The following is a 27,243-nucleotide window of genomic DNA, read 5'->3' on the forward strand; positions in this document are numbered from 1 at the left end:
CGTCTAGTTATCTTTTTATACCTGTGACTAAAAGTTTCAAGTGCACTTTTTGTAATTTTTTTTTTAACAATATGTATTGGAATGAAGTAACAAAATATTTTTATATTTATTATTCTGTATTAAAACTATGGTTTGTATGTACATACTTAACTAATGCAAAATGATACATTTCATAATTTACATACAGTTGATTCACCTTTTCAGAACATTTTGTATTTTTTCATATTATTTAGCACTAGCTGTACCCGTTCGCGCTTTGCTATGACTCAGTTTCGTTAAAGAGAATACAGTAAACCCCGCTTCAAATTGAATTTTTACATTTTAACTAGCGGAAAAGACTGAAATGAGTCATTCAAAATTAAAATACAATTTAAAAACATTTACCCCAAATAAAGTTCCATCCGACAACGCGGTACCTATCTCAACGTATTCACATGTTTGATTTCACAATACTTTTGATCAAACAACAATGCAATCGAAAACGTTCTCTTGCGTGTTCTGAAATGTGTGAATACTTAGGTGTTCTGGTGATTTAGATAATCGTGGTGCATCATGGAAAACTGATTGGAGATTCAATTCGACATGTTATAAATTTGTCCGCCTCCATAGTGCAATGGTCAGCACGCTCGGCTACCGTTCTGGAGATCTCAGGTTCGATTTCCAGGGGGGGTGAAATAAATATAAGTGATTTTTTCACCTAAATATTTATTTAATATTACCCTGGACTGGTCCCTGAGGCGGAGGGCTGATCACCTTTCCTTCGCGTGTTAATGATCAAGATAACACTGCATTTATATGATGATAAGGGTTAGAAAGAAGAAGAAGACTTATGTATACATGTGTATATTTCTATATTAAAAAAAATACATATTCTAATTCTGTTTAGGTCAGGACTTGCATCATCGTGACAACAGATTAAGGATCACCGAAATATATTCAACGGAAGAAGAGGTTCGTTAATATGTGTAGTATAATTCTACTACTATAATAAAAATACTGACTATTATCTGCGCCCAATGGTGCATAGCACACTGTATCAAATTGATGCAATATTGACTAACTAACTTTCTAACAATTTCGCCGCTTCCCCGAAGGCGTAGACAAAGATAAAAGAATGCCACACCTATCTGTCATTACAAATATCTGCCTTTTCCATATTCATTCATCTTCTCAATCATGCCTACTGATTATTCCACTTTATTTATTGATTATTCCAAGTATTTGAGATACTTGATCATTCTGAGTTTTCATCGGTCTTTCTCTACTTCTGTCTCCAACAATATTTGCCTCATAAATTTGTTTTACTGTTCTTCCTTCACTCATTTAATTCACTGGCCAAACCATCTCAACACTCCTCTGTTAATTTGCTGGATAATGCTCATTTCAGCCTTACATTTTTTCCTTACATCATCATTCGAACATCTATAGTACATAATTTTATCGCACATTCACCCGAGAGATTGAAGCGCCCTTGAAGTATTATTTTACAAAAATGGCGCTGTATAAGTTATCCAATTTTATTATTTATTATTATTATTGCATTTCGACTGCCTTCAGTTTGTTTTCATCCTTCCATTTCCAACTCCATGCTTCAATTCCATACGTTTTGGAACCAGGACTCCGTTGTGTACTGTCAGTTAAGCTTTCACTGATAGGTTTTTATTTTAATTAAAGTGAAAAAAAACTTATATTAAAAAAAAAAACATAATACCGAAGCAAACATACCACTCACCTACATAGTTTGAGTCTACATACATAATCCTCGACATTTTGTATTACAATCTTTAAATATTTTTTTACTTCAATATTTTTATTTCTTTGTATTATTTTTGCAGGAAAAAGCGAGCAATAAAAGTTTGAACGGGAGTGAAAAAGATAAGAATAAGGAGAAAGAGACAGATAGTGAATTGATGAAGGTGGTAGAAGAAGAGAGAAGCAAAAGACAAGAAATTCAAAAGGAAATGGAACTACAGGTAAAAATTATTTATTAATAATTAATTGACATTATGATTTATATACAGTGAAACCTCTATCTATCGTTTTTAAAGGGACTGCGGGAAAACAATGAATGCGGGATTAAGAGGTCAATACTCAAATAGATACGAACGAGTAAAGATCCCGTCCTCCCAATCTGCATAACCATTCGTAGGCTAAAATTCTAAGAAGAATACATGTTTCAGATGCAAAAAAAAATATTTAAAAAAAATACAAACCTGAATAGAATTTAAAAAAAATACTTTTTTTTTAACTGTTTTATTTTCGCAAGTCAATAGTTTATTTTAGGCTTTGCAAATAGTATTTTTTTCAGCATCGGTTATTGAATGTGCGTTGTAGAAAGTTTTCTTTCAAAGAGTGTGCTCGCTTCTGGAAATGCAGGTACAGGCAGCGGCTCCTTTTCATCAATATCGACCTCACCTGCTATCGATAGTTTCTATCCCATACGTTGCCGTTTAATGTAAGAAAATTGGAAATAATGTAAAAAAACAGACAAAATGTATCAAATATGCAGCTTAATTCGAATGATAAATGCGGTAAATGGTGATAGAGAAACGATCTATGCGGTTTAGTTTAGTATGAAGTTAAGTCGGGATTGAAGAAATAAACGACTCATCCGGGAAAATGATTATTCGAGGAACGATAGATAGAGGTTTCACTGTATCAATCATACTATTCCATCATAATAATATGATGAATAAAATATATTTATAAGACCAATTTTTTGAGTTTATGAGAACATCTACAGTTCTCAAATTAATTGTGTTTACATTAATAAACTCAAAAGTTGTCTTATACAAGTGTTTTATTTTATTTTTATTTTGATTTATATCAAGACTTTGCACCAAATACATATGTGTCGCCAACTTTCAAAATCCGCCAGATCCAATTTTATGAGATTTTAAAATAAACACTATATCGGAATGTTAATTGTGGGTTTAATTCTTGAAAATATTTATTTACTTGAAAACCTTGCTAAAAAATACTTAAAAACAGCGTTGTATTTAAAATTCCGCTATATTCATGGAATTTGCCTTCTGACCCATATCGGCCAATCACAGAGCGGGATAGGTCAAAAATTAATATGACGTCATTATCGGTTTCTGTCTCGTGTTTTTATTTAAATACTTAAAAAAATTCCAAAAAAATGGGAAAATTCTCTATATCATAATATTTTATCTAAAGATAGAAAAATCTTAGTAACATAAATGTTACCTGGAGAATTTACAATTTTTTGTAAAATCAACTTACATGGATCTGGCGGATTTTTAGTAGGCGACACATACCTGCAATAGTAGAATTTTATCGACAAATATTAGCAATGTTTTTATTATTTATTGTATCAGACAGCGAATTTTTTAAAACCGGTCAAATACCACTTAGTAAGCCCTGGGATGCTCCATCTTCTTTCGTATAAAAACAATAGATCTTCATCTCAATTTGATACACCTATGATATTGAAAAATATTGATGTTAAAGAAGTTATTTTTCTTGAATGTTTTTCGCAGATACTTTGTGCCATATTTTATAAACTTTATAAAATAAAACTGCTCTGTTTTTAACCACTTTTTATTGGTACTTTTCTCCAACCGGTTTCGACAAGAACTCGGTCATCACCAAGGTTTAGTACATGTTTAACCCCGATGATGACAAGGTTTTTGTCGAAACCGGTTGGAAAAAAGTATCAATAAAAAGTGATTAACCCTTTTTCGGTCCCCGAAAATTAAAAAAAATAATCTAGGTAGACAGTTACATTCCAATTGGAAAAGAGTATTTTGTCCTCTGCCCCACATACTGTTGTAATATATACGAGTGACAAAAATGTAAGCTTGGAATTAAAATAAATAATATTAATGATGAAAAAAATGTGGAATTACATCCGACATGGGACCTAAGAGGAAATAATGGATGTCAAATGAGATTTAACATTGGACCAGTAAGGATTAAAAACAAAATAGTTTTATTTTATTATGTTTAAAACTAGTTATGTTTAAAATGTTTAGATGTGCCTAAAAGCCGAGATGGAAGTGGCTATGAAGCTTCTCGAGAAAGATATCCACGAGAAACAAGACACAATAGTGTCTCTGAGGAGACAGCTTGATGACATCAAACTGATCAACTTGGAGATGTACAAGAAATTGCAGGTAAGATTTCATAACCAGCACCCACCACCCACACACACACACACCGCATTCAATACTATCATCCCACATCTGCTATAACTTATAATGTCTTCAGCATATCATGATAGTGTGTAGGCATAAACCCGTAGGCCTCCGTGGTGTAATGGTTACCGTGTTTAGCTACCGTGCTGGAGGTGCCGGGTTCGATTCCCAGGGGGGATGAAAATAAATTACACTCTAATGTTTATTTAATATTTCCCCGGACTAGTCCCTGAAGCACAGGAGTGATCACCTTGTATTTATGAGAGTAACAATCAAGATAAAACTGCGTCAATACGATGCAGGGCCCTATGCACCATTGGGTGCAGATAAGGGTCAGAAAAGTAGGCATATATGTAGTCACCGTTCTGTGTGTATCATGTCAGGTCCCCCTGATGTTGACTATCAGCTGCGAGGGATTGTCCTTGTCTTGGGCAGCTCTAAACAGTCCTGATCCCCATCCAATCTCATATATTCCAGAGCCAGGAGATATGGCTCACTCCTTTCAACAACATCATATACAATATTAAAAAACTTGATTTTTCAAGAGATCTTTTTTAAAGTTTAAAAATATAGTGAAATGTATTAAAAATAAATTTCAAGTCACTTATTGAACTTTTTACTGTGCAACAGATCTTTTTAGTAAAACCTGAATGTTTTATCTCCAATTGAATTTTTTTTTGGATATTAAAAAAAAAAAAAAAACAATACCTTTTCTTCAAAATGCAAAAACAACACTTTCGGCCCTGTAGCGGGTAAATATTAAGTTAATAATATGCCGCTTTTGCTGGGATATAGTACATTTTCTGGGCATTCTGAAAACATGCACAACTGAAAATTTACAATTTTTGATATATGACGTTGTTGAAAGGAGTGAGCTATATGTCTTCTGCCCACATCTCGTCGACCCTCTATTTTGCATAACACTACAAAATAAACTAACTAACCATCATGCCAAGAGAATAGAACGCCACCTAATCGGTCTTTGCAAACAATCTTTGCCTCTTCTACATGCATGTATCTCCACATACATACCTACTGATTATTCTGACCTGAGACTTGATCACTTTCACTGAAGTATGCTTGATCATGTCAAGTTTACTACAAAATATGACGCCTATACTTTAGACCATGGGTCGGCAACCTTTTGTTGTAAAAGGGCCAAATATTTTTCATGGGGATCAGTGCGGGCCACACTTGCAGTAGGTATACATACAAAATTTATGTACAAATATTTTAGTTTTAAAAATAAAACGCTAAGTGTATATTTTAACGACATTTGTTGTATTTAATAAAATCAATGAGATTCCCTTCGCTCCCTTTCTCGCTTCCTTTCACTCGATTGTGTATAATGTCGTCCGTCATGTGCGTTGCGGCGAGAATCTCGCGGGCCGCACCAAGATGTCTCGCGGGCCGCAGGTTGCCGACCCATGCTTTAGACTATGATAGCTTTGAAAAAAATATATTTTAAGGTAATTGTAGTTTCATTAATTGATTCAGCATTTTGTGGTAATCTTTTTAAATAAATTATAATAGGTAAATCATTTTGTGGTAATGTACTCGATAAATATCACCATTGTGACACATGTTTTGAGACATCCAGCTTCATTGTATGGTGTTTGATAATGTTGAATGCATGGAAACATGTCGCTCACTCCTTTCAAGAACGTCATAAATCAAAAAACTTGATTTTTCAGGAGAACGTTTTTAAAGTTTAAAAATATAATACAATGTATTAAAAATAAATATCAAGCCACGTATTGAACTTTTTACTATGCAACAGATCTTTTTGGTAAAACCTGAAGTTTTTTCTCCATTTGAAAAATATTGAGTAAATTAAAAAAAATAATTAAACTATACTTTTTCTTCAAAATGCAAAAACAACACTTTCTGCCCTGTAGCGGGTAAATATTAAGTTAAAAATATGCCTCTTTTGCTGGGATTTAGTACATTTTAAGGGCATTCCGAAAACATGCACAACTGAAAGTTGACGATTTTTGATTTATGACGTTCTTGAAAGGAGTAAGCGATATGTTAAAAAACAAACTTAAATATATTGTATCTATTATTTTATTAAAAAAACTGTTTTATTTGTATGAAGTCAACTAGCAGAACTATTTAAACAAAATCATATTTGTAAATAAAGGCAGTATCTTTATGGTATTTAAACAGGATATTCAAAATTTCAGTGTGTCTCTGATACCAGATGATATCACACATAAAATCAGTACCGTAGAACGGGGCTAATTGAACTTTGATGTGTTACTTGAGCCCAGTACAAAAAAGAGATATAAATCTGTATTTATAAATCTTTAAATCTGGTTTACAATAATGAATGTATCGTGACAATAAGTGTCACCTGTCAGGGAAACAATGAATCATGTCGATACGTTCATTATTGTAGACCAAATACAGATATAATTTTTTTTTTGGTCTGGGCTCAAGTAACACATCAAAGTTCAAGTAGCCCCGTTCTACGGTAGTGTCAATAACTGGGAGGGAGGGTGTCTACTTTATATCCGTATACCCTACATACATATATACATATCTTGCTTCTTTTGTAATGTATCATATAATTAACAATTTTTTTTCAGTATTCAGTCAAAAATGTATTTTTATAGAATGCATATATTACAATTTTTATTATTATTTAGCTGGATCATCAGAGAATATTGGTGTACTAAAAACAATAATTTAATTAAGATTATTGACATTTTATTTGATTTTATTATTTAATGAATTCAAATAAAATCCCAAAAATCTTTAATATTATAATTATTTTAATTCTGTGCATGTTAGTTATGATTGATTTTTGGTTGGTTAATTAATTCATTATAACTATAAATTAAAGCATTCAAGTGGTATGATATGTTACAAAATTAAGTTTTCATTTTTACGTTCAAAGTTCTTCATATTATAAATGAATAACTTTGGAAAGATAGATTTTTAAAAGTGGTATTTCAATCAAACTAATTTGTGATGTAAAAAAATATACATAATGTTAGGTTAATTTCAGATTCCAATTGATTTGATTGTACATTCTTGGCCGTCCTCGTTCTGTTCTCCCATGCAAATTTACCAATTATAGTCTCTTAGTCTTCTCTCGTCATCCATTCATACCACATGTCTATACCACTTCAAAGAACCCTTTTTAAACTTTTCAATTATCTTTAACTCAGCCTTATGTTATAAAGACTTTTAAAATTGTATTATGTATACCTACATATTTTATTGAATGCTTAGTCTGTTTTTCTTAGTCTTAACCACTTCTATTCTTAGAAAATTATTTCTTATATGGTATATATTTTTTGCAGAGATTAATTTACATATGTTATGTATCGCTACATAAAGCTTAAACTTTTAATTTTAATTTTATTTTAATTTTAAACTTGTGTATGCCTTTATTATGTATAATTATGTACACATGGTATTTAAAGAAATATTTAATATTTTATTATTTGATACAAAAATTATTAGGCAATTTTATAATTTATTTTGTATTTGTAGCTTTGTGCACCAATTTCAAATGACATACGATATATGGAGGGTGTTAGTTGCAAAATTAGAATATTACAATAAAGTAGTACATAAAACTATATTTTGATATGATTGACTTATTTTTAGGCTAGGTCATAGTTTCCCAATGCGGTCCATATGGACTCCCAAAGGTTGATTTTGACTTGCAAGGGATCTACGACTACGGATCCCTTTTTGGCAGATAATCATCAGTATTACTAGACTTGTACCAAAAACTTTGCACAGAATTGTTTGAAATATCAAGGCAAATAGCATCAGCTGGCAAAAATACATTTGAAGTTTATAATAAGTGTAGGAAAATTAAATATTTGGCACGCAGGGGGTCTACGGAAAACAAAAAAAAGTAACAACTGGTCTCCAGGGCGAAAAAGTTTGGGAAACTATGGGTTAGGTAGATGATTCTTTTTTTGTATATTAAAAGCATTGTTAACATTGTGGTATAGTAATATAACACTCTCCTTATCATTCATCGTTCACATTGTGTAATACCACTTAAAAACACTACTTCATAACTACCAATTTCGGAATAACCATTCCATTATCAGTCTACAGTTGACCTAATAATAGAATTATACAACATTTTGAGTGTGTCCAAATACTTGTTCACAAAATCTGGATTATCTCTAATTAAAGGAGTTATTTTCATATTCTTTTTTGACTTTGATGAGAAGTCAAAAAATAATATAATAATAGAATGCTTATTCTGAAATCGGTAGTCATGAAGTAGTGTTTTTATGTAGTATTACACAAAGTGAATGATGAATGATAAGGAGAGGACAATCCTTGTTTGTCTGTTTGTTTCTAATACCCCCATATATAATGCATTTTTAATTAATTTGATATTTTGTATATTCTCAAAACTGTAGTGTATTTTATATTAAATTTTATGTATGTTGAATTAATTGTAGGAATGTTTTCAATTAATCGTATTTAATTCATTATCTTAGCAATATTATATATATATATATATATATATATATATATATATATATATATATATATATATATATATATATATATATATATTTATTTTTATTTTTTATTTTTTATCTTAAACACTTGATTAGAATCTTCTTACAAAATTTTTAAACCCATCCAAGGAATGCGAAATGGAACTCACGCAAAAGGGTGAGATGGTGTCTCGGCTACAGTGCAAGGCTGAACAGATTGGCAAGATCCTCAATAACCTGGAGAAGTACAATCACTTGATCAACCAAGACGGCGAGGGGAAGAGCGCCCGCTCGCCATCTTGCGAGAAGAGCCTAAAGTCGCCCTCGGACGCCAAGGTGCCCGGGAAGAGCTCCCTCAGCCTCCTCGGCGACCAGGCCAAGAAGAAAGACGACGGACCGCCCCACAAGAAACTGGACCTGAAAGAGATACCCCCGTTTAAAATGAAGACCAAACGCGTCGAAGAACTAGCCTCTTCTCCCGTCGGGCCTAGCAATGCCGTCTCGGACATGTAAAACTTGAAATCACATACAGTAGAGTCTTGGTTTTCCGACCTTCGGTTATCCGACCTTCGGTTATCCGACCATCAGTTATCCGACCTTCGGTTATCCGACCTTCGGTTATCCGACCTTCGGTTATCCGACCTTCGGTTATCCGACCTTCCGAGTTGTCCGACCTACCAGGGCAATGCTCCTTTTCTTTACCCCGACTGCACGCATTATATTCGCGCGCTAGCCGACAGTCCTCAGTCCTATTTGCCGTAAGTGCATTTTGATGTTTCAGTTCGTTACATTCAGTTATGTTACATGTACATATTTGAAAAGTTTTCCATGTGCAAATAAACCTAACACGTTTTCAACATCGTTTTTATCATTTTCCGTGTTATCCGACCTTGCCGCGGCCGGTTTACGTCGGATAATCGAGACTCTACTGTATTAACACATTGTTGCGGGGCATTTTTTTCATCAACCCCGATCCTAATTACTCTCAGTCTGCCACCCGACCCTCAGTATACTAATCGTAAGTGACCGCAAACGTAATTCCCATCTGTAAAATGTTTTTTGGCGTCTTGTACCTACCAAAAGCAAGTAAATGTGTATAATGCTTTTAAGCGTCTCCCACTCTCTGCCAACAGTATATAAAAGACGCTTTCAAGCGTTTCTCGCAAACAATGTCTTTGTAAACTGTGTCTGCACATGTTATCTCAAAATCATACATTTTAGTTAGAGATATTATTATTATTAGTCATTATTTTTGTTATAAAATAAACTTCTTGGTGGGCTGCTTGCCTACTAAAATCGTTCTGGGTAAGAATGATTGGCTCATAAGAGTCGTAAGATTAGAATCATTGTCAAAAATGAAAGTGATATTACTGATTTCTCATTTTATATTTAAGGTCAACATTGCACCATCAACTTATTTCTGTCGGGCAGTTTTTTCATCAACCCCGACGCTAATTAGTATATTAATTAGTGTCGTGTACTAATCACAAGTAACTGCAAACCCAATTCCCAACTGTACAATGTTTTTTGGTCTCTTGAACTCTACCAAAAGTAAGCAAATAGAACGCTTTTAAGCGTCTCCCGCTCTCTACCAACAGTATATAAAAGACGCTTTTAAGCGTTACCCGCAAACAATGTGTTAAAACTATTTTAGATTTGTGTTGTGATAGATGTGAAATTTATAACGTCATTTTATTTTTATTATTAAGTATAAGAGTATAATAATGTGAAGCCAAGCGTTGGCTTTATTTTATTAATAAACTTCTTTTATATAATTATTATAAAAATAGTACTTAGAGTGTCATTAAACCTCATTGGTATATTTTGTCACCTGAATGTAAAAATGTCACGCGTTCAAGTCGCGTGACAGTCAATTGAATTTTTATTCATATTTTGTGTTCTTCACACAACTCTTGTTATGCAGAAGGTTCCTAGTCAAATTAATTAGTATTCATTTGTCATGAATCTAAATAATAATACACATTAACTTTGTGGAATAACATAATGATTTTGATATTAAAATTACACACTTATGATCACTTTTGAGTTTATTAATGTAAACACAATTTGTTTCGGGAACAACAGATGTTCTAGTCGTGTTTACATTAATAATCTTAAAAGTGGTGTTAAACAAGGGTTTTGTTTTTATATTTAAAATACATATTATGCAATAATTAATAAATCATGATTCGAATTCATGAATTAAAATTAGCTATATGCTACGAAATTATAAAAATATTAGGAATGAATTTGTAGTGTGATATTAAAAAATTGCATTTCTTAACTAAGGCTATGATCGTACGGGGATTTGCGCATATTTTGACAATTTTTTTAATATTCATTTTGTTATAATCGAATAAATGGTGGCTGTTTAAAAGCTGCTTACTTAATTTGTTTTTTTTTTTTAATATATAAAAAAAACTATGATTTGTACATAAACTATTTGAACGAGGACATTTTAAAATGTACAGAACTAAATATGTCAAAATACATTTGGTTTACTCCGCAAGTCCTGTGAGCATCTGAGAGTTTAAAAATGTACCTTAGTTCTGTCATATAATATATAACATTTTTTGGGGACCTGTTTGATAGCTGGACGTAATTGGAATCATCCAGTGTCTGTAAAAATATGTGCGGTACATCTCTATATGAACATATCCTAACAGTTAAGCACAAAAGCACCAATCAAATGTTACAGACAAAATTGTTGTGGATAGATTGGTTGTGGTACAAAATATTGTTATTTTTTCTTTTTCATATCACCAATACAAGTTGTTATATTATAAACAAATGAAAACAAAGAAAAGTGCTTATATTTAGAAATAATAAAACAAAATTATGCTTAGAAATAATAAATATAAAATGGACAAATAAACCTTGAAAAAATGACACACATCATATTTAAATGAACGATAAAAAGCATATAATAAATGATATTAGTTTTCGGTAAAAATTAATCAATAATTAAAACGAAAAATAAATCCAAAATCATATTTTAGACATTTTAAATTGTTTTATTGTATAAAATAAAATCAATTGTATGATTCCTTATTTACAATTTAATAAATAACATATTATAACCCTGGATTAAAAGGAATTGAAGACAGTCGAAATAAGTACAAGATGAATTAAAATAATGATATCTCAATAAATTAAAAAAAGTGTAAATGTGTGTATACTTTAGTACACTTTAAAAATTATATGCCAAATGATCACATAGCACAATTTTTGTATGAAATTCTCAAAAAGTTGCAATAATTATTATTTGCGACATTTTTTTAATACACCTTTTTTATTATTTGATATTGCTACACCGGAATGTCAGAAATACCAATGATTGTGAAAATAATTTATTTATAAGGTTCCCTTATCTGTATTACTGGGTAACTGTATAATAAGACTTGCACATGGTTGTTGAATTTTCCACACTTGCATAATATTAATATTTTAACTATGGGTAGGTAATAATACGCCCATGCTGGTAATTTTAAATCATGAATTGTCATGCCTAAGAATGCCGTAATTATCCCAAGAAATGTCTCTGCTTGTCATGTCTTAGTATGTCATTATTATGCCATGAGATGTCTCCGCATGTTCCAATTTTGACACTGTCAAAAACACCTTTAGTAATAACGAGAATTAAGTTGTATGTCTAAACATGGAACATTTGCAAAGCCGGCATAGCTAGCTAGCATGGACACATGAACATTTTAACTCTGTTTTTGCAGTTAAAAGGTTAAGTAAATTGAGAGTCAATCTATTTGTCTATTGTGGTACATAATATGGTTAAATCATTGAAAAATACATACCGCTCACTCTTTTCAAGAACGTCATAAATCAAAAAACTAGATTTTTCAGGAGAACGTTTTTAAAGTTTAAAAATATAATACAATGTATTAAAAATAAATATCAAGCCACTTACAGAACTTTTTACTGTGCAACAGATCTTTTAAGTAAAACCTGAAGGTTTTTTTCTCCATTTGAAAAATATTTAGTATATTTTTAAAAAAATTATTAAACAACACATTTTCTTCAAAATGTAAAAACAACACTTTCTGCCCTGTAGCGGGTAAATATTAAGTTAAAATTATGCCTTCTTTGCTGGGATATAGTACATTTTCTGGGCATTCCGAAAACATGCACAACTGAAAATTGACGATTTTTTATTTATGACGTTCTTGAAAGGAGTGAGCGATACAACAGCTTCAACAAGTCTATAATTAAATCATTCAATAATAATAAAAAAAATTGTATTCCAATTTAATGTTCAATTATGGTACATTTATGGCACCTCACTTTATGTGTTGTCTTGTTTTGTATTGGCAAAAAAATTACAAAATACTTGTTTTGAAGTTGATCAACTTAATTTTAAAAATCGACAATATATTTATGATAATTATCATCAAATGTTCTTGCAATACTGAAATGTAATGATTTTCTCTAAGGCACTGCTTTTTCAAAAGTAATTCCTATATTGAGTATGGTTAGTCTTTGCTTGATGATCAGTTTATGTTCTACCAAATTTGTAAAGGGATAATATGATTAATTTAATGTAGTATTGGTAGGCAGCAGCCGTAAGCATAAGTGGTCATCAAATGAGGTGTTCATTGAGCGAGGACTACCTTTATATCATCAGGTTAATGCCAAAGTCGCAAATATATGAAGAAAAAATATTTTAAAATGTTGAATTTTGAAGTTCAGAATTGGTATCGCAAGTAATTTATAAGGCTACTAATCTAGATATCTAAAGAATGTATAATTTAAGACGTGAAGATTGTAAATGGGGATTTGCAACTTTGGCATTCGCATCACAATATCAACATTTACGAAAGCAGTAGAATTTTATAATTGTATAGATGCTATATTTATATTATTTGTTGATGTGCTGGTTAGCCGCAGATTGTTCCACGGAAAAGCGAGTATTGTTTTGTTTACCGTTGCCATTTGTTTTAGGTGTGCGAAAGTTCGTTGAAGCATAGAACAGAGTTGATAACGAAATTGGAAGAAAAGACTGAATCTATGGCGAAAACAATTGAACAACTTGATGGAAAGTAGGTTGAAATCGCTTTTTGTGTGTTTTTTTTTTTAACAAATTAACAAATAAAATAATACACACTAACATATTTTTGTGCCATCTATATTAACTATCGGCTGTGGAATATGATGAAGGGAATTGTGATATTTGATGTGTTAACAATTTTCTTGTGGTTTAATGTTACGTTTTTATTTACTAACGGATTATAACATAACCTGTTGAATTTTTTAATTTTTTACTAATTGAAGGTGTTGGAGACAAACATCACTGTGAAAAAAAATCACTTTTTCGCTATATCTAATTCTTAAACATCAGATTTGATATTGAAACTTGTCTATGGCAAGAAATCATAAGAAAGAAAAAGATTGTTTAAAAATACTAAATGTTTTTTTTCTTCATGAAATCCACTTCTATACCCTAAATATAGAGATTATATTATGACAATTTTTTAACATTTTGATATCCAAGATATTTCAAAAATTTTAAATACCCTTTATTGGCATAAACTTTGTGGCATTAGATAATGATTTTAAAATTAAAATAAAACACTTGTGCAAGACAACTTTTTTGAGTTTATTAATGTTAACATCTGTAGTTCTCGAAACTACTTGTGGTCACATTAATAAACTCAAAAAAGTGGTCTAATACAAAAGTGTTTTATTTTTATAACTAAAAATAAAATATTATTATTTTTTAGTCCTAAATGTCACCATACTAGTTGTCGTTTGAACATGCTTATTAAAAATAGGTGTAATACATTTTACCCATCTCTAAAACGTACATAATCACCCTTCTGTTTACATAAAATTCAAAACTTTCACTTTTTACCTTTTGTTAGGGCTGTAGATTTGAAACCAGGAACTTCCAGTCAGAGTCTAAGCAATTTTAGGAACTTCTTCAAATGGAGCCAGGAATCGGTTAAAATACACCATCGTAGGCTCCGATCCAAATATAACATATAAACCAATTGCTGCATCTCTTTATTATTTATTATTTTTAAACACATATTTTGTTGAAAACTATTTAATAACAGATATATAAGTATATAGCAAACCTTTAAATTTAGATTTATAAGTATCTTGTAAATACATCAAATATCACAATTCGGTGTTGGTTACATTTGAAATATCGCGTGGGAACAACCTTGATTCTAGTATAATGTACTCAGTATTGTAGAAAAATTAAACTTGTAGATAAATTTACTATGTATTTAATGCAAGTTCAATTGGAAATAGTTTTCGGTCACTCACAGATAATCAGGATATTCATTATAATTTTTTACTTTGTTTTAGTAAAAAAAAACAAGAACACTAGAATACTTTGGTATTGAATGTATTATATTGTAATTGTCTCAAAGTACTGAAAACTTTTCCCAATTCTATTTGAAATGTAAAAATGTAAACATGGATATTGGCAAACCTACGCTACAAGCAGCTGACATGTTTTTGGTATAAAAATGTAAATCAAATTTTAAAATTGTATAATTTGTGATAAGTACGCTTTATATAACCAGAGATTAAACGTAGTTTTACACATTATCAGTATTTATACATTTTAAGCTAAAGAAATTTGTGTACAATACATTATTGATTGTGCTATTAACATTTTTAAAAAGATGTGCTTGTTCGTAAAAAAATTCAATGCTTCTGTAAGGTTTTTTGTTGATAAATAAATCACTATGCATTGAAAAAATGTTTTTCAATCAAGTAACGCTACTTGTCCCCTACATTATCAGTATATATATATATTTTTACATTTATATTTTATATATATATATATATATATATATATATATATATATATATATATATATATATATATATATATATATATATATATGTATATATATATATATATATATATGTATATATATATATATATATATATATATATATATATATATATATATATACATATATATATATATATATATATATATATATATATATATATATATATATATATATATATATATATATATATATTTATTTTTACTCTTTAATTTTTTTATTTTATTTTGTAGGTTTGCCATATCTTTTTTTACATTTATTCGTAATGGAAAGTTCTTTTTTATCATTATTTTCATATAGAAATGTGAATATCAGAGGAATAAAAGCTTCTTAGAGATGCGACTGTCTACCTCTATAGGTTGGCGCGTTTAGCTACCCAGCTGGAAGCTCCGGGTTCGATTCCCAGAGGGGGGAGGTTAAAATAAATACAAGTGATTTTTTTTTCCAATATGTATTTAATATAGAAACTCATTCCTCTTACATAGAAACTCATACATAAAAAACCCATAGAAACTCATTCCTCTTACATTTGTACACATTTAAAGTAATGTTTTGTTTAAAAAATGTGATTAATGCACCAATGTTATCATTTAAGAACTTTTCATTATTATTATTATTTAAAAAAAAATTGTTTGTTTTTTTTTGTATTTTGTTTTCTTTATCGTTATAAAAATAATAGAAATGCGCTGACTTCTCTACTGATTCAGATGAATGCATTTTGAAGGTACTAGAGGTCACAAATCGCTCACTCCTTTCAAGAACGTCATAAATCAAAATACTTGATTTTTCACGAGAATGTGTTTAAATGTTGAAAATATAAAACAATGTATTACAAATAAATATCAAGCCACTTACTGAACTTTTTACTGTGCAACAGATCTTTTTAGGTACAACCTGAAGTTTTTTTCTCCATTTGAAAAATATTTTGTATATTTAAAAAAATTATTAAGCAATACCTTTTCTTCAAAATGCAAAAACAACACTTTCTGCCCTGTAGCGGGTAAATATTTAGTTAAAAATATGCCTCTTTTGCTGGGATATAGTACATTTTTTGGGTATTCCAAAAACATGCAAAACTAAAAATTGACGATTTTCGATTTATGACGTTCTTGAAAAGAGTGAGCGAAATATGAAGTTATTATAGTGGAAATGCGATAATTTGTCACTCCTAGATTATGGGATATTGTCACTAGATTATGGGATGTTCGTAAAATTTACGACGGACATCCAAACCGTGGGGAGCACTGAGGCAACGTAATGAATGCAGTGTTTTACCAATATTTTATGTTCGTATTTTACGTAAAGTTCTCAAAAAACATGTCGCGTTTATTTAAAAATGTTTTTAGTAAACATTTTTGGTAAAATGCGAGTTCCTTATAATTGTACATTTTACGATAGTCCCGTATTCCCGTTTTCTAGGGTTAACAGGCATTAAGAAATACATTAAACCTCAATATAATAGACTAATTGGGGGGAGGAGGTGTCCATTAAAGCGGATAGTCCGTTATATAAAAAAAATGCTTAAAATAAAACAATAAACTTTAAAAAAATATAAACACTGTATATAAATATAAATAAACAATACAAAACACGAACAAAATTCCATTGTATTCGGGCACTTATAATAACGACGCGCTTTCTTTCGTTAATCTTGTTTTGAAAAATGAATCAAGTTTTGTTTGTCTTTTTGAAGTTTCGAGATATAGTTTGTGATTACCATGACCTGTACAAATTATTTACATGCGGCAACACTTGAATTTAAGTATATATGACATAAACATGAAGTTTTTTTTTATATATTATTTTGAGAAATAAAAAGACTTAGTTTTTTTATTCACTCACATTTTTATTAACAACCAACTAGTTTCGGCAACAACCTGTTGCCCTCTTCAGGGTGTAATTTATGACTTTTAGTCATAAATTTGACTTTAAGTCATTAATTAAACCTTGAAGAGGGCAACAGGTTGTTGCCGAAACTAGTTGGTTGTTAATAAAAATGTGAGTGGATCAAAAAACAAAGTCTTTTTATTTCTGAAAGTAATATATCAATATGATCCACAAAGTTAATGCTTTCAATATTCAAAACATTTTTTTTTACATTTTACCGGATTTTGTTTTTTATATTCGAAGTTTGTTAAATAGAGGTCCGTTATATTGAGGTTTTACTGTATATACATGGAGGTTCTCTATTATGTTATTGGGATTGCTTAAATTAAAAGTGGAATGGGAGTACCTTTTTATAAAACATTTTAAAATAAAGTCGTTTAAAAAAAAATCTTCCCATCATTTCGAGGTAACACAATCTTTTTGACACTTTTTTGGTATGAAAAAAAGATGACGAAGTATTGTTGGAGCTAACGCAGGGATCTTTGCAGATTGAATTTAGAGAAGGATGCAAAATTAAAAAGAGAGGAAACATCGAGGGTTCTGGGAGTGAGAGCAGCTGAGGCGGAGAAGGTGGCATCCGCAGCTGAGAGCGATTTGAGAATAGAACGGGAATGGAGAATATCATTGCAGGTAAATAAAGTTCTACATTTTCTGCAAGCTTTGGTATGGTGTTGAATCTCCTAGAATTTGCCTAGAATTTTCACTCATGAATTACATGCAATTATAGTAACTTTAAGCATAAAGAGTAAATCCACTCACGAGTAGGCATAGGCTATGAAACTTATAAAGTTGAAGCCTGAGTAGGGACATGATAAACGGTGTTGCATAAGCTGTAGCTAGATTTCAGAGTCACTTTGATGTTAAATAATAAAAAAAAATCTCACAGATTGTTGCTGTCATGTTCAACAGATGGCGCTGACGTTGCAGCAAAAAAACATTGTTTAAAAAAAAAATGTTTTTTTACGTGTCATAGGCATTATATACAAACACAGGATACAATTCACTGTGTCAAAATTGCAAAGCAATCAGCAAATTACTTTGTGAGATTAACCCTTTCCGGTCCCCCAAAGAAGTAAAAATACAATCCAGGTAGACAGTTACACGTTACAATGGGCTAAAATTCATTTGTCCTCTGCTCCACATACTGTTGTAATAAATACGAATGAAAAAAAATTTGACTGAACACACTATCGACTGGAAAGGTATTTCTACCCGTTCAATCGATTGATGCTTAAGGACGGGAAGGGTATTTTTACCTTCTGTGCTGGCCTCATTTCAAAATCAGAAAAAAAGAATTACATAAGTATTTATTGTTTTTATATAAATTCTTTAGAAAAAAATTAATGTCCATTACATATAAATCTTGAAAAAATATATAAAAAAGACTATTATACCATTAATTATATAAAACATTAAACCATGAGTGTAAGTCCTTCTCCAAGCACAAGAGCTCAGTCTCTTTTTTGGAGAGGCACAGCGAATCTAAAACTAAAAGTTTGCCATATATTTAAATGTGCAAATATTGTATAATTTAAAAAAAAATATATTAAATAAATATTACTACAGTATCTACTCAATGAATTAGGGCCACGCAGAATTTCACGCAATTTCTCAATTCAAACAGGAATAACTCAGAGAAAACCTTAAATAAAACAACATTGAATTTTATTTACACATGAACACTTTATTACGCTTAAATTATGCATATATTTTCATATGAATATAGTTAGTATTTAGTATTTCCACCTTTGGCAGAAATAACTGCCTCAATTCTTTTTGGCATACTTAAAATGCACTGTTTTATTATGTTTTTTATTTCTTCGTCTTCTGACCAATTTTTTTGAATATTTTTTTTTTGACAGTCTACTGTCGGATTTGGAAATGAGTAAACCTTATTTTTTAACATGCTCCATACGTTTTCTATAGGATTAAGGTCCGGAGAATTTCCAGGCCAGGGGAGCAAAGGCAGATTTTTGTTAGACAAAAATTTTATTATTGATTTAGCCCGGTGGCAAGGTGCCCCATCCTGCATGAAGGTGTATGGACCTTCTGTTGGGTCGAGTGTATGGTAGAAGGGCAATAAAATTCGTTCGAGGACCTGCTTATAGGAATTTTGGTTCATTGTTCCTTCCACGAAAAACAACGGCCCAAGTAAATTGTTAATAATACATGACCATATCATTGTTGCAGGGGGGTGTTTGATAACTTTTACCACACAGGCCTCATTGTAACGTTCCATTGGTGCTCTCCTGACGAATCGACGGCTCTCTGTCACGGCTTCTAACCGGCACTCATCACTAAAGATGACCTGAAAAATAATGAAAATTTAAGTTTAATTCAAATATATAAGTTTATTTACTAAAATGATATGTTGAAAATTCAATTTAAATAAATACCTTTTTCCAATCATCTACCGAGTAATTTCGATGTAGCCTGGCCCATTTTAATCGATCCGCTTTCATTCGTGGTGTCAATTTTGGTACTTTTACAGGGCGCCTGCATTTCAGATTTACTTCGTAAAGACGTTGCCTCAGTGTTGATACCGATATATTTATACCCTCTTCTTCCAATTTTATTTTTAATGTTTTAACTGATGCACTACGGTTTTTTAACGCACTTTGAACGATTTTTCGATCAGTCCTCGGTGTTGATTTTCTAATCCTACGACAGTTCTTTCGCCGATTGCTGGAGGCGGGTGACTGATTTTTTATTGATTTTGAAATTCTGTCCACTGTTTGATGAGAAACGTTTTCTTTTTTTGAAATTTCTCTATTAGATAGTATTCCTAATTTCAGTAGCACTATAACACTAGACTTTTTTTCCTCAGAAATGTCTTTACTTTTTCCCATTTTGTCTTTTTCAAAAAAAACACTTGTGTTTACAAAAAAAAATTATACTTTATGAACTAAAATTAAAAATTAAGTTTTTTTCACAAGACACGATAACTATATAACCTCTCTGAACAAAACAATAACCAGAACTCAAGAAACTTCACTAATAAATAAGATAGGACTAATTTTTGAACTTTCAACTATCTGTCTACCTGTGCTAATTAGGGACCTTTCTCAGAAAAAGGGTTTTAAATTTTGTAAAGGCTTAAATAATCCAGGTATATTTTACATATTATTGAAGGTAATATACATGATATTAGATGTCGATAGAAAACTTAAAGTATTTATGTAAAATAAATATAATAATCCAAAAGATTTCAGAGTATTCAAAAAAATAATGGGTGGCCCTAATTCATTGAGTAGATACTGTACTACCACTAATGTAGTAATGTAATGTTTAGAAAATGTATTATGTTGTACTTAAAATGTAACTATATTAACTAAATAATTAAAAAAATAAAAAATAAATAAAATATATATATATATATATATATATATATATATATATATATATATATATATATATATATATATATATATATATATATATATATATATATATATATATATATGAATATTATGTACCAATATCTTTGTTAAGGTGTTAACTATATGTACATAATTATTGAATCCCGTCGCCAGCGGTCCACAGACGTTAAAAACACCTATAATACTAATGATGAAAAAAATGTCAAATGATATTCGACATGGGACCTACGAGGAAAAAATCAATGTTGAATGAGATTCGGCATAGGACCGATAAGGGTTAAGGGTTTTAAACAAATGGAACATTTGTATTTTAATTTATAAAGATTCACTGGGTTAATACCAATTTTTATTAAAATGTATTGTGACCTAGGTTTGTGTCTAATCATCGGGCCCTCTTATCCCATCCAAAGCCAATACTTTTATTATTTATACTGCAATTTAATGAATAGTTCTAGTGCCAAATACGATAGGAAATGAAATGAAGTTTTGCAGAAGTCGATGTATCTAGAACTACCTTTAACCTTTGTCCGCCTGGTCAGCACGCTCGGCTACCGTTCTGGAGGTTCTGGGTTCGATCCCCAGGGGGGGACAAATAAATATAAGTGTTTTTTTCACTCTAATATTTATTCAATATTACCCTGGACTGGTACCTGAAGCGGATGGCTGATCACCTTTCCTTCATGTATTAAAGATCAAGATAACACTGCGTTTATATAATGCAGTGCCCTGTGCACCTTTGGGGTGCGGATAAGTGTTTGAAGAAGAGTGATGTTAGAAAAAACATTTTAAAACAAAAAACATTTTTATATCTCACGCAATAAAAATTAAATATGTATTTTAAAAATATATTAAAACATAAAAATGAAAGGAAGAATAATGGCGTACTGATACTACTGTTCTTCTAAAATTTCAAATTAACTCAAAGTTAATTTGAAATTATGCCAAAATGCGTGTTTCGGTGCATTTCGCATCATTATCAAACACTGTATGTGAAGCTTTGCTTAAATTTGTGAGTTTGTACCCTTGGGATCCCGAAAGATGAGGAGGAAATAGACGCTTTTTATCATATTTCATTGCATTGTTTAAAAATAGAAGTCAATGATTTATATTTTTACAGGAAACTATGATGAAAGACAGAGACAGAATATCAGAACTGCAGCAGGATATTGAAGCACTCAAGCATGTTGAAAAGGTTTGTTAAAAACTCTCTTGAAATGTGATCTTCTACATTCTAATCCGTATACCCTATCAATCCCAAAATTAAACCACTTACAGTAACAGAAAGGCTCTTACAAAAATAACTTCTAAGTGGACAAACCCAGTTTTGAACACACGCAAAATTTGTGAATAAAATAACTGGTCAAAGGATAATGAAAATTTTAAATCATGTTTTAAGGCATCTGCCAGTATGTAAAATAATTTCGGAAGAATCTTAATACATTTCATAAATATTTCATGGTCGTACAGGAGAAAGTGACCAAGTGCATTTGTTTACAAAAACGTGATCATTGACTATTTGACATCTTACTAGCTTAATATTGCCCTGAAAAATTCCCAAAGCGATTTTAAACTTGGAAGTATAATATATTGACTTGTTAAAAATGACAAACTGCATCGATGTTTATTTTCTTGCCAAACAAAAGTGACTTAAATATTTTGCTTTTTATATTTTGTTAGTTGGTTACTTTCTCCTGTACGATGACGATTTGTGCCAAATAAAAAAAAAACTTAACTCAACCGTACACGGTGACTTTTTGTTATTTTAACATCTCAAAAAATAAAAAGAAAAAAAATATGGAATTCCGGATATTTACAGTGCTTATGGCCTGTCATAGGCTGATTAAGTGATCACTTTACACACATGCAACGTTCACCAATTCTACCCATGATTGGTAACCACACTTACTCAAATTTTTGGAACTCCTAGATATATTGATCAATCTCGTAACACAGTACATAGGTCATAAGCCCTGTAAATCCTTAGACTTCCATATTCTTCTTCACCCATGTTGAGATGACAGAAAAGTAAAAATAACTCCTAAGTGGAGATAATCCAGATTTGTGAACAAATATTTGGACACACTCAAAATGTTGTAAATAATTTAACTGGTCAAATTATAACCTAAAATGATAAAAGTGAAAATGATATTTTCTGGCGTTTCTCATGTATGTGATTATAATGCAGGATACGGACCTCACATACTAATATAAGAGTTTCTGCTTAGTAAAAAGCTTCTTTACATCTCACCAGTCTCTAGTGAAGTTCTGGTGATTCAAGAACAAGGTTTCTAAATTGGTTCATATATATAGAACTTCCAAGAATTTGAGTAGTGTGGTTGTCAATAATGGGTGGAATTGGTGAATGTTACACGTGTGTAAAGTGATTACTTAAACCAGCCTATGACGGTCGTCAGCCCCGTAAATGCCCAGACTTCCATATTCTTCTTCATCTTTGATGAGACGTCAAAAAATAATATTGTGTATGCCTTTATTATGTATAATTATGTACACATAAAGAAATATTTAACATTTTATTATTTGATACAAAAATTATTAGGCAATTTTTTAAAGCGGTTTCGTACTATACCTATGTGCACCAATTTCAAATGACATCCGATAAATGGAGGGTGTTAGTTGCAAAATTAGAATATTACAAAAAAGTAGTAAAACTATATTAAATTAAAACTATGTACTAAAACTAGGGTTCTCAGCCCCGTAAATGCCCAGACTTCCATATCTTTTACATCTTTGATGAGATATCAAAGAATAATAAAAGGATTCAGGATTTGAATTCTTTTGTGTGTTTCAGAAAAACACGAAGCTCGAGGAGGAGCTGGAGTCCCTGCAGGCCAAGTACGCGGACGCGCAGACGACGCTAGAGGAGATCGGCGACGCGCTCAGCGCCGACAAGCTGCGCCTGGCCGAGGTGCTGGAGGCGGCGGGGGGTGTCGGGGGCGGCGATCCCGCGGGGGGCGTGGGCGGCGCTGGCAGGGGCCGCTGGACCAGCGACAGCCAGGCCACGCGCTGCCGCGGCTGCGACAAGGAGTTCAACATCGCCAGAAGGAAGGTATGAGAAATCGCTCGCTCCTTTCAAGAACGTCAAATCAAAAAACTTGATTTTTCAGGATAATACTTTTCTATTAAGGTTACGCAATCATATTACTTTCATTATCAGATAAATATCATTATGTTTCATATCACCAGAATCAACAGGCATAATTGTATTGGTAACATCTTTATCTGAAAATGTCATATTTTTACTATATTGTGTGAACATGTCGCTCACTCCGTTCTACAACATCATCTATCAAAAAACTTGATTTTTCAGGAGAATGTTTTTAAAGTTTAAAAATATAATAAAATGTCTTAAAAATAAATACCAAGCCACTTACTGAACTTTTTACTGTGCAACAGATACCTTTTCTTCAAAATGCAAAACCAACACTTTCTGCCCTGTAGCGGGTAAATATTAAGTTAAAAATATGCCGCTTTTGCTGTGATATAGTAAATTTTTTGGGCATTCCGAAAACATGCACAACTGAAAATTGTAGATTTTTGATTTATGACGTTCTTGAAAGTGAGCGACATGTCCATAAGTGTATTTCACTCTTGATTCAAATCTGACCATATAAAATCACAAATACATCAAGCAAAATCAAATATACCACGTTTGGCCAAAACTCTGAGCATGTCGCAATAAAGCTCTATAACACGAGTTGTCAACCTGGTCCGTACCGCCCGCTTCTTCTTCTTCTTCTTCATGAGCCCTCTGACCTCCACTGCTGAATATAGGCCTCTTCCCCTTTCCATTTCTTCCGGTTGGTTGCTGCTTGCACACAGTTTTTACCCCCCACAGCGATCATGTCCTCGGACCATCTCTTTTGGGGTCTTCCGACACCTCTTTTGTTCTCCCAAGGCTTCTATCGTAAAATTATTGGGGTCCTGTCTTGCCCACCAGTGGGCATTAACGACTTCACACAAAAAAGTGAAAAAATAACTCCTGATTGGAGAAAACCCAGTTTTGTGAACCAGTATTTGGACACACTCAAAATGTTGTAAAAATGGATAGATTACTACAATCATTTAATGAAACTATTTATAAAATGGCTAAAGCTAATGGTCAGCATGCTTGGCTACCATACTGGAGGTCTCGGGTTCGATTCCCAGGGGGGGGGGTTAATAAATATAAACTATTTTTTTTACTTTAATATTCACTCCATATTACCCTGGACTGGTATCTGAGGGCTGATCACCTTTCCTTCATTTATTGAAGATCAAGTTAACACTGCGTTTATAAGATGCAGTGCCTTATGCAGCATTGGGTGCGGATGAGGGTTGAAATGAAAAAGGCTAATTTGTAACCTTTCTTTCAGCATCATTGTCGCCGTTGCGGGCAGATATTCTGCGGGGCTTGCAGTGAAGGGTCCATGGCGCTCGAAGGGCACCCTCGTCCTGTGAGGGTGTGTGACACCTGTCGCAGTTCAGTGTCCAACACATGATATCACGCTATCCACTATTGTTAATCTCCATTTATCCTAAGCCCGAATACAGGACCCTAATTTTACGAATATTACGAATATAGAACCCTATTTATTGTAACTGCAGGCAGTTGGTAGAATTCCATATTGAATTGTTGGGTAATGTATCCAAAATAAAACAAGGTTCGTTGGATTGAATTCCACATTTATTTATGGATATGTTAATGCGTGACGCGTTTCGTCTTCTTAGGACATTATCAAACACTCTAAATAAATGTAGAATTCAATCCAACGAACCTTGTTTTATTTTGGATAGTGAAATAATAACAACAATAGAACCCTATGTTTGTGACAGTGAAATGAGTCACCTCGGGACCCTAATTTTACAAATATAGAACCCTTTGTTTGCGACAGTGAAATGAGTCACTATCTTTCATTAATTTATTTATAAATTTGGCGTTTAATTTGTAGAACTCTATTTTAATTTATGTATTAAATGTTAAATCAAACACTGATTGTTTTCAGTCTACTAAGTTGTATTTTATTGTTTAAAAAAAAACACATAAAATTAATCTTGTGACAATTGTTTCGCCTAGTTAAAATAAAGTCTTTTATCAACCCTGGCCCTAATTAGTATACTAATTAGGGTCTTACACTAATCACAAGTAACCGCAAACATTTGGCATCTCTCGTGCTCTACCGAATGTAAGCAGATAGAACACTTATAAACGCTTCACGCTCTCTACCAACAGATTTATTTACCAAGCGTTTCCCGCAAACAATGTGTTAAGGTACATTGAAACAAGTCCTATGGTCTAGGGTTAGCAGGCATTAAGTAATATAAACATGGAGGTTCTCTATTATGTAAATTGGAATGCTTAAATTAAAAGTGGAATGGGAGTGCCTTTTATTATGAAGAGTTAAGTTTCAAGGTAACAAAATCTTGTAAGCAGTTAGAATGCTTATAAGCGTCCCCTAATATCTACCAACAGTATGGAAAATACAGTTTTAAGCGTTTTTTAAACTTGTGGTCATCACTGCATCATTGTTTAAAATTTATTGAAAGTCACTTTCATTTCATGGTCTGTTCGGGCTTATTGATAAATCCTTTATATTTTATCGACAAATGTTATTTATTAAATAAATATTTTTACTGTTAGATTACTAAGCAATTTAAAAGACTTTTCCAGCCAAAGTAATAATTGTAGTACCTATCTCCGCTTTCAACGCTTTCATCAAAGTCTGCAATATTTGAAAGGATTACTCAATACATTGTGTGACCAAATAAATATATTGACGTGCCCTATGTAAAGTGCTTTAACTACATTTTTGTCAATTTTGAGATATTTAGTATATGTTTTCAACTCACCGTTGAATCTACAAATTTAAACAAACACAAAAAAATAAAAATAAATTACGCCTAGTTTTCAGATATAAGACGCTATCTACATCGAATTTTCGAAATGAACTGAACTCCTAAAATGCTAACTACTTAATTTTGACAAAGCATTAAGTTTTAAAACGATTGAATACAATATTTTATTGTGTTTTTGAATTTTTAATACTAGTTTAGAATTTCAGATAAAACCGTTAATCAATAAAAAAAAATACGTTGAAAAAATCTTCTAAGCTCTCTCCTGGAAAGTTACAAATTTGCCGATAGAGTACTTTATGTAGGGGCCGTTGATAAAATCTACCTTAGAATGATCAAAGTGCAAATTGACACCCTCTTTGTAAGAAAATATTTCCATAACTACGCATTTACTAAATTTTTTGATTATGATAACGTATGACATTTCATTTATCCAAAAATTAATTGATTTGTGTATGGCCAAGTCTGAGTAGGAATGCGAAACTGATGTTATTTTTATATTTAACTGTAAATTATTGATGTTTGCTTAACTTTAAACAGTGACAGTTTGCTAATCCGAATGCTCCGTAATCCGAGATGCGCTATAATCCGAACAATTTTTACTCTGATGACGGCGAGCAGCTGATGTCAGTTGAGTAAAAAATTACACCTTCTGGA

At 31.6% G+C, this 27,243-nt stretch overlaps 1 protein-coding gene across 5 annotated transcripts in view; it reads left to right on the plus strand.

The window, feature by feature from the left end:
* Window positions 1–26,628, plus strand: part of LOC148310433 (RUN and FYVE domain-containing protein 2-like) — a 39,029-nt gene extending 12,401 nt beyond the window's left edge. For 2 of the 5 annotated variants that reach the window (XM_088258461.1, XM_088258460.1), the window contains 8 exons: window positions 887–951; window positions 1,836–1,973; window positions 3,999–4,139; window positions 13,598–13,695; window positions 17,845–17,986; window positions 21,854–21,928; window positions 23,546–23,803; window positions 25,110–26,628. In XM_088258461.1, the coding sequence (XP_088114587.1) occupies window positions 887–951; window positions 1,836–1,973; window positions 3,999–4,139; window positions 13,598–13,695; window positions 17,845–17,986; window positions 21,854–21,928; window positions 23,546–23,803; window positions 25,110–25,235 (1,043 nt within the window). In that variant the 3' untranslated portion in view covers window positions 25,236–26,628. Of the gene's footprint in view, window positions 1–886; window positions 952–1,835; window positions 1,974–3,998; window positions 4,140–8,794; window positions 10,155–13,597; window positions 13,696–17,844; window positions 17,987–21,853; window positions 21,929–23,545; window positions 23,908–25,109 lie in introns of those variants that run through there. The other 3 variants (XM_088258462.1, XM_088258463.1, XM_088258464.1) reach the window with 3 other exon arrangements.
* The last annotated feature ends 615 nt before the right edge of the window (window positions 26,629–27,243 follow it).

Source organism: Brachycentrus maculatus, unplaced genomic scaffold (genome assembly GCF_059751285.1).
Source record: "Brachycentrus maculatus isolate JH-2025_06_01 unplaced genomic scaffold, ASM5975128v1 h1tg000096l, whole genome shotgun sequence".
NCBI lineage: Eukaryota > Metazoa > Arthropoda > Insecta > Trichoptera > Brachycentridae > Brachycentrus > Brachycentrus maculatus.